This window comes from Narcine bancroftii, chromosome 7 (assembly GCF_036971445.1).
Source record: "Narcine bancroftii isolate sNarBan1 chromosome 7, sNarBan1.hap1, whole genome shotgun sequence".
NCBI lineage: Eukaryota > Metazoa > Chordata > Chondrichthyes > Torpediniformes > Narcinidae > Narcine > Narcine bancroftii.
This window is the reverse complement of record NC_091475.1, coordinates 153,069,924-153,084,202: the sequence shown is the minus strand read 5'-3', so window position 1 is coordinate 153,084,202 and position 14,279 is coordinate 153,069,924. Positions and strand designations below refer to the sequence as shown.

The following is a 14,279-nucleotide window of genomic DNA, read 5'->3' as shown; positions in this document are numbered from 1 at the left end:
CTGCACATTAAAAGTTACAGAATTCAATTGAGACATCTTTTTAAACTACTAATATATTTACACAATATAAAATAATGCTCCCCTCTATAATTCTTCCAAAAAAGAAAAACCCCTCAAAAAAAAATACAAAAAAAAGTCCCCAAAGGTCGTAATACCCTAAAAATTTGGGTGTGGTGAACCCACTAGTGGCAGATGACTATCAAAGATTTCAATGTCATCCACCTCTCTCCCCCCCCCCCACCAGCCAGATACATATTAATTATTTAATCAAACACAATCGAATATAATCCATATATTCAGCCCAATGATTCCAAGCCCAACGACTGCTCCAGATCTTCAACATCAGGAAGACTTTGTGTCATTTCTTCTTTCTTTCCATTCCCATGTCCATTTCCATTTCCATTTACTCTCCTCTTAGGAGATAATGGAGGAGAAGACCCATTTCTTCGCAGTTCCGGCAAAGAATTAGCAAAAACCAAAGCATCATGATCATTCTCAAAAAATTGAGATTGAAAGTTTCCATAAAAAACCTTCAAAATTGCAGGATAATGAAAAGCAAACTTGTAGCCTTTTCACCACAAAACATCTTTAGCCGTATTAAATTCTCATCGTCTTCTAATAACTTCTTGACTCAAATCAGCATAAAAAAAACACCCAATTATGTTGAACCATTAATGGAGATAAAGTTTGTCTTGCCTTCTGCACTGCCATACGTAAAATCTTTTCTCGATCTTGATATTTTAAACAATGAATCAAGACCGCTCTCTGTGTTTGTCCTGGAAGTGGTCTTTTTCTCAGAGCTCTGTGAGCCCTATCCAATTCCAAGCCTTCAGGGAAATGCTCTTTACCCAGCACCTCTGGGATCCAGTGCTTAAAATTTTTTATAGGGTCAGCACCTTCAAGACCAACTATTTTCACATTATTCCTTCGACTTCGATTTTCCAACGAATCAATTTTCTCATTAAATCTCTTTTCTGAATCCCCCAATCTACAAAAGAACCTTCCACTTTTTCCATTTTTCCTCTATTACGTTCTACCTGAGTTTGCACTCAGAGAAAGCTGTTTCAATTCTCTTAAAATTTTCTTGCAGAGTATCAACTGATTTTATACATTTATTAATATCACTTTTAACTACAGTCATTTCCTGTTTCATAGTTGACATTTCATCACACAAAGTATTCATTTTTATTTTCATCTCCATAAATCCTTGATTCATTTGAGTTAATATTTGTTTTGACATATTATGCATTTGACAAGTAATCCCTTCCAAAACAGTAAACACTGAATCCAGTCCAGATTCCACTTCCACTTTTTGAGATCCACCTTCTTTAACTGCAAGCTCCTCCTCTTGGACGAATTCTAAGAAGGTAAGTTCCTCTTCTTCCTCAGTCATCGTAGGTCCTTTGACTGAATGGTTGCGGGTGTGGACACCTGATGCCGGCACCCCGACCTCTTCGGGACGCCAGTGTTTGGGTTCCCCACAGCCCCGACTTTCTCCAGCAGCTCTCAGACCCATGACCACACGCAGGCTAGGCAAAGCTATTGGACGTGCAGACACGTCCTCCGACGCTTCACTGCGCGCTATTGGGCTGCCCAATGAGGTTGTGGGTCCCCTTATGGGTCGTGCCGCCCGCGTGCACGGCTTCACGTGAACACGGGTCAGCAATGATCGAACTCACTGATGTGCCGGTGCCATCTTGCGGATGCGGGATCGGCACCAGAGTCAAACTCGAAAGGGCTGGACTCCTCTGAGGCTTGGAGACTCCCAGTGACAACTCCGTGGATTCAGCGATGCAGGTAGGCCTCAATTCTTCTGCATTTTTATATGGTAGTTTTTTCTGAAGCTGAGGTTTAAATTTTTTCACATTGGATGCCATCATAAAGCACTTATTTAAATAACTGTAAATCTTATTTTTAACCACTTTTATACTATGAAAAAACCGGGTATTTAATGATCCAGCTGGGGAGTGGTGGAACACACGTCTTTCTTCTACGCCATCTTGCCATACTCCCCCCAATGATGTTGAGAATTCAAATACAATACAATTGTATTGGATATAGCCATTCCATTTCTAAATGATGCTTTCTATTTTGTACTAATTAAAATACAGATAGTCCCCAACTCACGAGTGAGTTCCGTTCTGACCGATCGGTTGTAACTCAAAATGGATGCAAGTCAGAAATTCACTCTCTGTTTTATCGTTCATCAAATACAACATGGCGGCAAGCACTCGTGGGAGTTTGGCCACCCCTGCCATAGGTGCTATTTTCCATAGATAGGTCCCTAGTTTTATCTCAAAAGTGTAATTTTTATATTTACATCTAGTTTTTCTTCATTAAAAAAAAATTAAATAGTCTTTTTTGCTCATGTATACTATATACAGATGGTCGTACATAGGGAATACTTGTGTTTCTAAGAATTATATCTTGAATTCATCAACAGTATATTTGGTTAATAATGGAAATGAATGGGAAAATATTGAGATTAAACATTTTGTGGGTGCTTCAACATGATTGACTAGTATTATATAAGATGATGGATTAATTTTCCTGCTTTGGAAAAAGTAGAATTTTCAGGCATATGCAATGTAAAACATATGACATTGTGGATAGACATTGGTTAGCAAAGAATGCAGAGGAGTGATAAAAAACTTATAAGCCACAGATGGAGTGATATTGTACTGACAGACCTGTGTCTATCAGTACAATACCCTTGGGTCTAAAGTGGACCTGGCCTCTGATTTGGATGGGCCCAGAAGATTCAATCCTCTTTGATGCAATCCTGGGGTCTCCAGTTTCTGGTCTGTGTCTTAGGCCTGGTTTGAATCTAGACATATTCTTAAACTCCCCTTTGAACCTTCAGCATTGAGTGAATATTTAAATACCACTAACATTTTAATTCCTCTGCAGCCCTTCCAAACAACATGTCATGCCATGAAATTGAAATGCTGTAGTCTCATTAATTATGATACAGTTAGTTTGTGGCAATTAGCTCTGAGCAATCTCATGGCATACATTTCTAGTGAGTTTCAGCTCTTTATCAAGGTAGCCTCTTGCTCTAAACAGCTTCAGCTCCAAGTCCTCTCTTCAAAGCTTATTAGCTCATAAATTATTTCTGTGAAATTTAACTAATGCCTTTGAGCAAAGAAGAGTTTCTGTTCCCAAAAATGCAGGGAAGGATCTATGAGCCTGGTGGTAATGGATAAATGCCTCCAGGATTTGAAATTAACAAGCAACTACACTGGTTTGGTTGTTATTGCTAAGAAAGATAATGATATAATGTGAAAATTTTGAAATAAGCTATTCACTTTTGCCTTCCTTCAGATGCCCAGCCCTGATGATGGTTTTGAGGGAAAATCCCTTTACCAGAGTTGGAATGAGAAAGATCCTTGGATAGGGTACAAGGAAACTCCCAGGTCTGCTAAATATGAGTTTTTATCCATATTTCATGTTGTATAATAAATTATGAAGAAAAATTATTGTTGCTGGGAATATGTAGTCTTAAATGGATACATCTGAATTCAGATTTGGCCAATGTTGTCATATGTTAACTGAAGACAGAATTGATCAGTCCATTTGAATAATTATCTATAGCTCAGCCCAATGGAGACATTTTGCAGAAAACCTCTCTAATAAATGTGTGTGAAACTTAGAATGAACAGATGGGATTAAAAAAATGCTTTATCAGCATAGATAGCTGAGTGGTTATTGTGTGTAGAATTCAGTTCTCTTAACTTTACAAGAACCAGCTTTCGAAGCAGAGTACAATATGCACCCATTAATATTTTGTCCAATTAACATTAGTTTACTTGTGATGAATTTCTGGTACACAGCATATGCACTATTTCCAGTGCACATCTGAGGTTTGGCTATCAATTTTGTTCCATTGCTCCCTCTTTCTGTCAATTACCTAATTAATTTCTCTGTTGCATTTCACTGATGCATCTTTATCTTTGCAGCAAGTAAATTCAAATAATTCCATGTGATTTCAAGTTTCTTATGTATTGAATGCATTAAATCCATTTATTCTGGATACAGAATTTTCTGCTGAAGGAAACAGTTTCTCCTTATTTACTCATCACAATTTTAAAGATTTCTGTTCAATACTTTCATGGCTTTCTGTGCTCAAAGGTGCACTTGCACTGCACACAAACCTCCAGTTATTGAATCATTTCGGGCACTTCATTTCAACAATTGCAACACAAGCATACTACTCATTCTGTCAAGTAAGGCAAAACTGTTCATAATTTCTGTCTGGAAATGTGTGTAGATTGCCCACTCGCTTAGTTAGCGTGTGTTGAAAGGCTGATTGCTGTGAACATGGAGATGCTTGGACCATTACCTGAAAGGTAGCCAGGAGTCTGGTGAAGCCCTTCTCAAACTTTGTCCATGTTACATGGAACCTGGAGCCCAAATTTTTACATCATTGTGGTGGGCAACTTCTTGATGACCAATAATGTTGCAGGATTTGACAGTAACATTTGCACAAGGAGAAGCCACCCAAACACAAGGTTCACTGGAAGCAGTGAACGCTATCATTATGCTTTGCATTCCACTTTCAACACTGGCTTTTAGGTACCACTTGAAGAACACCATTCTCTTCCTGTAAATGCTCCTTCCAGACAGCAGGTTTATGCCTTTGGTTTCCCCCCACTTTACAGGAATGCAGCTGGAGAGTAATAAGAGTATTTATTTTGATGCATGTTATAGTCACTTCCAAAAATTTCTATTCCAAAGTTCTGTGTGCTTAATCCCTATGAGTTCTACTCCGAATGACTCTACTGCAAATCATTGATGATCCCTTTAAAAATGTTGCAAGCCCAAGTTGTTCTTTCGGTCCAGTCCTATTTTCCTGTGTATAAGGTAAGTAGACCCTTTCATACCCCCGAGTACACGTGGGTTAATGGGTAACTTACCTGGAAATCATTTGGTGTAAAACATCCCAATTGGGCAGGGCAGGTCAAATTCAACTGGGCTTGGAGACATGGGAGGGTGGTGGTGGTGGCGGCGGTGGCAGCAGTGGGTACCAATCGCCTTCTGGCGGTGTGAAAGGACAAATGTATTACCAGGTATGATGAGTGACATCAGTGCATATGTGCCTGCGTCACTTTGGCTAGAAGGTTAGAGTGCAGAGAACCCCAGTGCTTCTGGAAACGTGCTTGTAACATGTTATAATACAATTTCACTTAGAGTTTTGATTTCACATCATCTGTCAGAGCACAGTGCATTCTGAGAATCTGAACTGTTTGAATATTTTATAAAAGCAGTAAAGACCTTAATTCAGCATTTCATATGGGTATGGCGGCAAATGGGCAGGGATGTAAAAGAGTATGAAAGATGGTCTAATGTATGAGGTGATAGTGGTCAGGCTGCAGAAAGCAGGCTTTGTAAAAATCAAGACGCAGGTAATGAACAAACTAAAAACCTGCGCAAGAAGTTCCTGCAGGTCAATAACCATAATGGTAGGAGTGGCAAAAGCCGAATGGAGTGGCCTTACTTGCACATGGCCTCTCAGATTTGGGGTGTCAACCTATTGCCATCCCCTCTGTCCCTGCAAGCTAACATGGAGAGGCCAGAGATCAGTGACAGCCCCCTTACTAGCGAGACAGGTACTTCCTCTGCATCATCAACCTCCTGTGACACTTGAACCCCGCAGGAAAGCTGCAACAAGGCATTCATCCCCAGCGCAACTGCCATCTCCTGCGAGCCCAGTGATGTAGTTTAAGGAAGTGGGATAGAGAACCCCCTTGAGGGAGACCCTCACAGTGAGGCGCCCTCCCTCAGCACAATACCATCTGCAAGGAGCCCAGAGCCCATGCCATCAAGGAGGGAAGTGACCATGGACACCTCATTGCCCCAGCAGGCCCAGGATAGAGGTGCAACAGGAAGACGGTAAGACTGCATTGTGTATAAATGCCATTTTTCCAAAGTGTTTGCTCACACATGAGGAATCGTGGCTTATTTCACATGTGTTCCATTGCTCTGCAAGATTGGAAAGGAGGGGAAGAGGAGGAAGCCCACCCAGGCTCAGGAGATAATCCTGAAGATGCATGGGTTCCTGAGGGAGATCAACGATGAGGAGCATGACTGTGTGCAGCAGGAGAGGAGGATGGACCAGTATTGGAGTCTGCACAGTGAGCAACAGGGTGAGTGGGGTGCAGCATTGACGGGTTTGCTGGCATGCTGATGAACGTTCATGATGATATACATGAGCAGACCAGAATCATGCACAAGGTGATGTGCCGTCACCCTCTGACCACTCCTTCCCCCCCACCCCCCACCAAATTCTTCCTCTATCTCCTTCTCAACAATATCCATATGCACACCAGCAATACCTCCAGTATTGGCCTGCCACCTCAGTGCAAGAGAACTATCCAGCACCTGGGGAAGGCAGCAGGCCTCAATCTAAGGAAGGTATTGAGTTTTTCACTCCCTCCTTTTCCTCATTCTATCTACAATACCTGAATGAGAATTAAGTCAGGGCAGCAGATGTTCTTGTACAGTGTAAAAAAAAATTATTGCAGTATAGTCAAAACAAATTCTTCCAAGGCTAATGGTTAAAAATGTTTGTTATAATAAGTGTTTAACCTTTTATACATGGTTCTGTTAAATTTTGCACTGCAGTTGTTACCTCTTTTGCATTTGTGATTTGAAATACTTGCCTTGTTACTTCTTGCAATAAAGTGGAACTTAAAAGTTGTACTGTTTGCCTGATATATACATAGCGGACATAATAGCCTCGTGGATAGCATGGGATCCACGGCCTGTTGAACCCCAAATAGGTTTTTTCTCTCTGGCTGAGGGAGAACCTGTTCCTTATTTAGTGTTCTTCTCTGGCAAGAAGTGATCCTTGTTAATCTCACATAAATTATGCAATAACAGGCAATAACTACATGCCTCCAATGACCTTTGAGCTGTCCATAGACATTCTGCACCAGTATCCGTGCCCAGTTCAGACGCTTGTTGAATTTGCACTTCTGCTAATTGAGAGCTCGGTGTTGCCAATTCTTCAGGGGATAGGCAAGGTCCTCTATCAGATGTGTGGGGATTTCCATGTCATCAACTCACATGAAGGCCTGTACCCAGAGGTGTGAGTGTCTCATACAGCTTACCCATAGATCTATACATACACCCATTTGTGACCATTCTGTGCATATGTTGCAAGGAGACACATTACACATGTTTGAGCTACGTGCACATCACTGTCCAGAGAGGTATATTTCCTTCACCCTTCCTGTAAATGGGCAAGTTCGCTAAAACTCAAGCATCATGGATGCAGCCAGGCTAATCCACATACACATCAGTGAAGCTGAAATCTCAAAAGCTCAATGCATTGATTGTCATACCAAAGACAGTCGTTGGTGCAGACTGATCATTTTAACAAAGCCAAGATGTTCCTTACTGGCACTCATGGTCAACAACAGCTTGAAGAATAACAGAGTGCTGCCCCTTATGGTTGTAGTAGGATAATTTTTCCTCCTGTGGTGCAATTATGGGAATATGTGTGCCGTCGATGGCACCAGCACACATTGGATAATTTTTCTCTGGAAACCTGTTGATTGTCTCCTGGAACTATGCACCACTTGGCAGCTCTATGAAGTTTTTCATAAGGGTCGACCTCAAAGTGAGAGTCACTTGCGATACCACCATACACACAGTGGAAATACCCACACCAAAAAGAACACTGATGGATTGATATCACATGGAGTGACATAATACCACAAAGGGGCCTGCTGAAGTTTGTTACCTTGCACCTCAATTCTGGCTCGAGGATCTCTCATAAAGAGTTGAAGGTGCTTTTAGCCATTCAAATATGTGCTGCCATTCCACATCAAATTTACACTCAATGTTCTATTTCTCTTCCACATTACTCTAGTTTCAAATTGGTGTTCTAAATATTGCACAATAGCCATTCGTCTATGACTAGACAACTCAGACTGCCTATCCTCCTTCTCCCTCCATCCATCTCCTCGTATGCTCCGCGAATATGCCATCTTGTTCATCAACTGTTTGCAATGTACCATTGACAACTATGTTGACGATAGATTAGCGTATACAGAGCCGTTGTCATACCCACACTTCTATTCAGCTCCGAATCAAGGGTCCTCTAACGGCATCACTTACGGCTCCTAGAACGCTTCCACCAGCGTTGTCTCCTCTCCATCCTCAACATTCATTGGAGCGACTTCATCTTCAACATCAAAGTACTCGAGATGGCAGAGGCCGACAGCATCAAATCCACGCTGCTGAAGATCCAACTGTGCTGGGTAGATCACGTCTCCAGAATGGAGGACCATCGCCTTCCCAAGATCATGTTGTATGGTGAGCTCTCCACTGGCCACTGAGACAGAGGTGCACCAAAGAAGAGGTACAAGGACTGCCTAAAGAAATCTCTTGGTGCCTGCCACATTGACCACCGCCAGTGGGCTGATATCTCCTCAAACCATGCATCTTGGTGCCTCACAGTTCGGCGGGCAGCAACCTCCTTTGAAGAAGACCGCAGAGCCCACCTCAGTGACAAAACACAAAGGAGGAAAAACCCAACACCCAACCCCAACCCACCAATTTTCCCCTGCAGCCGCTGCAACCGTGTCTGCCTGTCCTACATCGGACTTGTCAGCCACAAACGAGCCTGCAGTTGACGTGGACATTACCCCTCCATAAATCTTCGTCCGCGAAGCCAAGCCAAAGAAAGAAAAGAGGCACAGAGTTGCAGGGCTAGGATCCGTAAATCAACAACATTCGCCATTACAACTACACGATTCAACTTTCTGTGAGTGTGTAACGCATCACTCGTGACATCATTGCTGAAAGCGGGATCCCCTCAAAATACTGGGTTGCTTATTTACCAGGTAAGTAAGGCTGCGGTGTGAAAACCCCTGTAGGTGCAGCCTTCCTGGGAACTTTGCTCATTTCCTAGGAGGATTGACAGAAATCGGTGGTGTGAAAAGTCCTAGTGTGTACTAATTGCATAAAAGTGAATTCGTTTCGCAGAGAAAATTCAATAAAACCTTTCACATGGATGGTATTAACCCTAGGAACTCTGTGTTTCAGGTGTTTGTATATCATATGCACAGAGCTTTGTGATCAAATGTCACTTTCTAAAGCATGAGTACGATTAAGTCACATTCGGAATGAGTAATTACTGCACAATTTAGGTAAAAAATAGTCATGCTTGAATAGTTTCTCTCCCACGTAATTTCAGATTAACAGAGGCCAAAACGGCAGCTTGTTACTGCCTTGGAAACAAACTCATGATATCAATACCCTTTTAAAAATGGGGCAATCTGGTTAAATCATTGGGATTTGCATTTATAAATGGGGTTTTATCACTCGGTTTAATTCATCTCTAAATTTTCTTCGTTAAATCAGTAAATTAAACATGCTGAAACACAGATGGTTTATTGGCAGAAATGAATTGTTATAATGGAGCAGAACATTTTAGATCTAAGCAACAAAAAAAATCAACCATATTCAGTGAAACTACATTTAATTTACTTCTCTGCAGTAAAGATGATTCAGATTTATTGTCATAAATTCTTTTATATGCAGGAGAGGCAGCATTGCCACTTCTTGGTAGAGCAAAAGAACTGGACATAGCGTATATGTGTAAACAAATAACTAAACAGATAATGATGTAAACAAACTAACTGCAATACAGAGAGAATAAAAAAATCAATAAAGTGAATAATTAATAGTTTTTAAATGAGTCTCTGATTGAGTTTGTCGATGAGGAGTCTGATGGTGGAGGGGTAGCAGCTGTTCCTGAACCTGGTGGTGCGAGTCTTGTGGCACCTCTACCTCTTTCCTGATGGCAGCAGCGAGAACAGCGCATGGGCTGGGTGGTGTGGATCTTTAATGATTGCTGCTGCTCTGATGTCAGCATTCCTGTAGATGTTCTTGATATTGGGGATGGTTGTGGGTATCCTGGGCTGTGCCCACTACTTTTTGCAGGGATTTACACTCAAGGGTATTGGTGTTCCCAAATACAGACTGTGATGGAGCCGGTCTGCGCATTTTCCACCATACCATATAACCACTTACAGCACAGAACAGGCCAGTTCGGCCCTATTAGTCCATGCCGTAGCAAATCCTCACCCTCCTAGTCCCACTGACCAGCACCCCTCTAGTTCCCTCCTATCCATGTAATGATCCAGTCTTTCCTTAAATGTAACCAATGATCCCGCCTCGACCACGTCTGCCGGAATCTCATTCCACATCCCCACCACCCTCTGTGTAAAGAAATTTCCCCTCATGTTTCCCTTATAATTTTCCCCCTTAACAATCTTAAACCATGTCCTCTAGTTTGAATCTCCCCCTTTCTTAATTGAAAACGCCTATCCACATTTACTCTGTCTGTCCCTTTTAAAATCTTAAAAACCTCTATCAAGTCCCCTCTCAATCTTCTATGCTCCAGAGAAAAAAGCCCCAGTCTGCACAACCTTTCCCTGTAACTCAGACCCTGAAATCCTGTCAACATTCTCGTGAACCTTCTCTGCACTCTCTCTATTTTGTTTATATAATCTGTAGAAATTTGCCAGGGTTTATGGTGTCATACCAAACCTCTGCAAACTGAGGAAACAGAGGCATTGACGTGCTTTCTTCACGATGCCATTGGTGTGTTGGATCCAGGAAAGATCCTCCAAGATAGTGACTCACAAGAACCTAAATTTGCTCATTCTTAATGCCTCTAATCTCTCAATGATCACTGGATTGTATACCTCTGGCTTTCCCTTCCTGAAGTCAACAATCAGCTCCTTTGACATTGAGCACAAGGTTCTTGTTGAAGCACCATTCAGCCAAGTTTTTAATCTCTGTCCTTTATACAACCCACTACTGTGTTATCGTCGGCAAATTTGTAGATGGTGTTATTGTCAAATTGTAGGTGTAAAGTGAGCAGAGTAGGGGGAGAAGGACACAGCCCTGTGGTGCTCCGGTACTGATGAAGATTGTGGAGGAGAAGTTCTTACCAATCCTCATCAATTGTGGTGTGGAGGTGAGGAAATCCAAGATCCAATTACTCAGAGGCGTGTTAACTCCCAGGTCTTGGAGTTAGCTGATCAGTTTTCAGGGGATGATGGTGTTAAATGCCAAACTGTAGTCAATGAAGAGCATCCTGATGTATGCATCTTTGCTGTCCAGGTGTTCCAGAGCTTTTTGTAGAGCCAGTGAGATGTCATCCAATTTAGACCTGTTGCCACAAAAAGCAAACTGGAATGTATCCATGTCACGACTCAGACAGGTGCTGATATGCTTCAATCCCAGCCTTTCAAAACTACATCATTGTTGATGTAACCATTACTGGTCGATAGTCATTAAACAGGATACTGCACTCTTCTTGGGTACCGGTATGATTGAAGCCTGTTTGAAACAGGTGAGTATCACACCCTGCTGGAGAGAGAAATTGAAGATATCCTAGAGTACATTGGTAAGTTGTTCAGCACAGATTTTTAATACTTGGCCAGGTACTCCATTTGGGCTGGATACTTAACTCTGATTCACTCTCCTGAAGGCAGCACACATGTCATCCTGAGATAAAGACAGGATGTCATCAGAGGATGTGGGATGTGGAGGGAGGTGGGGTGCAGGTTACTGTGGTCAAATTGAATGTAGGAGGTGTTGAGTTTCCCTGGGAGTGAAGGTTTGCCATATGCTACTGCACCGGATTTGATTTTGTGGCAGGTTATGACATTTAGGCCCTGCCACAGCTGGCGGGTGTCCCTTGTGGTTTCATTTTCATCTGGAATCTCCACTTCACTTGGGAGATAGCTTATCGCAGGTCGTACCTGATCTTTCTGTATTAATCTGGATCTCCAGACTTAAATGCCTGTGATCTGGCTCTTAGCAGGTTCTGGGTTTCATTGTTCATTCAAGGCTTCAGGTTGGGGAAAACCCTGAATGAGTTGATGGGGGTTGCACTCATCCACAGCTGTTTTGGTAAAATCTGAGACTACCCTGGCATAATCGCTCAGTGTCTCAGCTGAGTTCTTGAACACTACCCAATCCACTGATTCGAGGAAGCCCTATAACCATTCTTCAGCTTCTTGTGATTAAATTCTAGCTGTCCTGATCTCTGGAGCCTCTCTTTTTAGGCCCTGTCTACATGAAGGCAGAAGAAACACAGCCAAGTGAACCAACTTGACAAAATGTGGTCTTGGGAAAGAACAGCCGGCCTTCCTTATCTTGGTGTAGCAGAGAACAAGTGCGCTGGGACCTTTGGTACAGCAGGTTACATACTGGTGGTAGTTGGGCATGGTTTTCTTGAGACAGGCCTGGTTTAAGTCACCGAGTAAGATTTGTAGTGCGTCGGGGTGGACCTTCTTGTTTACTGAGCACATCATGCAGCTCCGCAAGTGCCTGTTTGTAATTGGGAGGAATATAACCTGTGGTGAGAATCACTGATAAGGCATTAATTGCAGTGCCCATCCATTTCTAAATCACTTGCATTTCAATTTAGCATGACAGAGTTCAGAATTACAGCTTTAATTGTGAGTATTATCTTAGGGAAATGTATCGGGTTAAATTGGACAGTGTGTCATGAACATGTGATCTGCAATTAAGTGTACCCAACTAGCAAGGCTGAGACCACCACAAAATGTGTGCTGCTCGCAAATTCTGATTTCAATAATGTCAGAGCTAATCCAGCTGCCTGTTTCCATGGGAACCAGGTTCGTGAATGGCTAAAAAGTGTTCAAGCGAATGACCACTGATTAAAGCTGACCTGAGCTGCATAGGTCAATTGTCTCAACAGCAGTGGAAAATCTGGGCTTCAATACAGGCAAAAGTGGGCACCATGTTTTATAAATCAGTCCTTTCTGAGCAGCTCTGGAAAATAAGTGGAGGATAGTGCCACCTACCTGCAGGAGTGTGGAAATCCTCAATCATACATCACCCGCAATGAGAGGGTGTCAATAGTCATTGTTGTTCCTTTGTTCAAGAAAGGCAATGGGGCAAATTAGAAAATAATAGGCAGGTGATCTATAAATCAGTTGGAGGGAAATTACTGGAGAAGGTTTTTGGGGATAAGTTTTACACACATCTGTCAAAGCATGGACTTATGAAGGACAGTCAGCATGGCATTGTCTTATAAACTTTTGATTCTTGAGAAGATGACAAACATAATTGAAGATAGGACAGTGGATGTTGTCTACATAGACTTTAGTAAATCACTTAACAAGATCCTTCATGGTAGCTGATCCAAAGATTTAAGGCACATGGAGTCCAACAGAAACTTTGCAAGTTGGATTCAAAATTTGCTTGGCCAGAGAAGACTGGCTAAAGGGAGGATTATTTTGACTAAAGGTCTGTGACTAGTGGTATTCAGGAGGGATCATTGCTGGGATATATAGAAATTATATGGGTGGAAATGTAGGGGGAGCATGCGGATGACTCAAAAATTAGTAAAGTTGTAGATAGTGAGGAAGAAAATTGTCAAAGGTTACAGCAGAATAGAAATCAGTTGGAAATATAGGTACTGGTTCATATATCTTCAATTATGATGTAACTGCTAATGGCAGTAGCAAAACCAATTCTGAGGTGTATTGAAATATCTGCTCAAATTTGAGTAAATACCTCCAAACATGAGACAATGCTTCATCCTACAGAAAGTCAAAGATCCCAAACATACTGTTAAAACAACAAAAGGAGTTTTTCAAACTTAAAAACTGGAAAATTCTTGAATGGCCAAACCAGTCACCTGATATAAATCCAGTTGAGCTTGCCTTCCATATTCTGAATGGAAGGCTTAAGGGGACAAGCCCCTGAAACAAGCAGGAGCTAAAGATGGCTGCAGTAGATGCCTGGCTGAGCATAACCAAAGATACTCAGCATGACTACTTTAATATACATACCATTGCTGTGTCCCAAATATTATGGTGCCCTGAAATGGGTAACAGCATAAAATGTGCTATAATTTCTACATGATCAAACTTAAAAAGTATACAAAAAATTTTGAATAAAATTTGGAATGTGCACTTTAATCATAAGTGAATTGTTTGATTCCAAATTTAAAACAGTGGCAAATGAAGGAAAAATGAATCTTTGTCCCAAGCATAGAACATTACAGCACAGTGCAGGCCTTTCAGCCCTCGATGTTGTGCTGAACCATATGTTCCTTGTGTAAAAAAATACTAAACCCTCCCTACTGCGTAACTTTCCATTTTACCTCCATCCTTGCACCTATTTAAGAGTCTCTTAAATGGCCCTAATGTTTCAGCCTCCACCACCATCCCTGCCAAGGCATTCCAGGCACTCACATCTCTGTGTTTTTAAAAAAAACT

At 41.8% G+C, this 14,279-nt stretch overlaps 1 protein-coding gene across 4 annotated transcripts in view; it reads left to right on the top strand.

Annotated features, from left to right (window-relative positions):
• naalad2 (N-acetylated alpha-linked acidic dipeptidase 2) overlaps positions 1–14,279 on the top strand; it is a 147,505-nt gene that overhangs the window by 109,900 nt on the left and 23,326 nt on the right. For all 4 annotated transcript variants that reach the window (XM_069890861.1, XM_069890860.1, XM_069890858.1 and 1 more), the window contains one exon: positions 3,325–3,416. In XM_069890861.1, the coding sequence (XP_069746962.1) occupies positions 3,325–3,416 (92 nt within the window). The remainder of the gene's footprint in view (positions 1–3,324; positions 3,417–14,279) is intronic.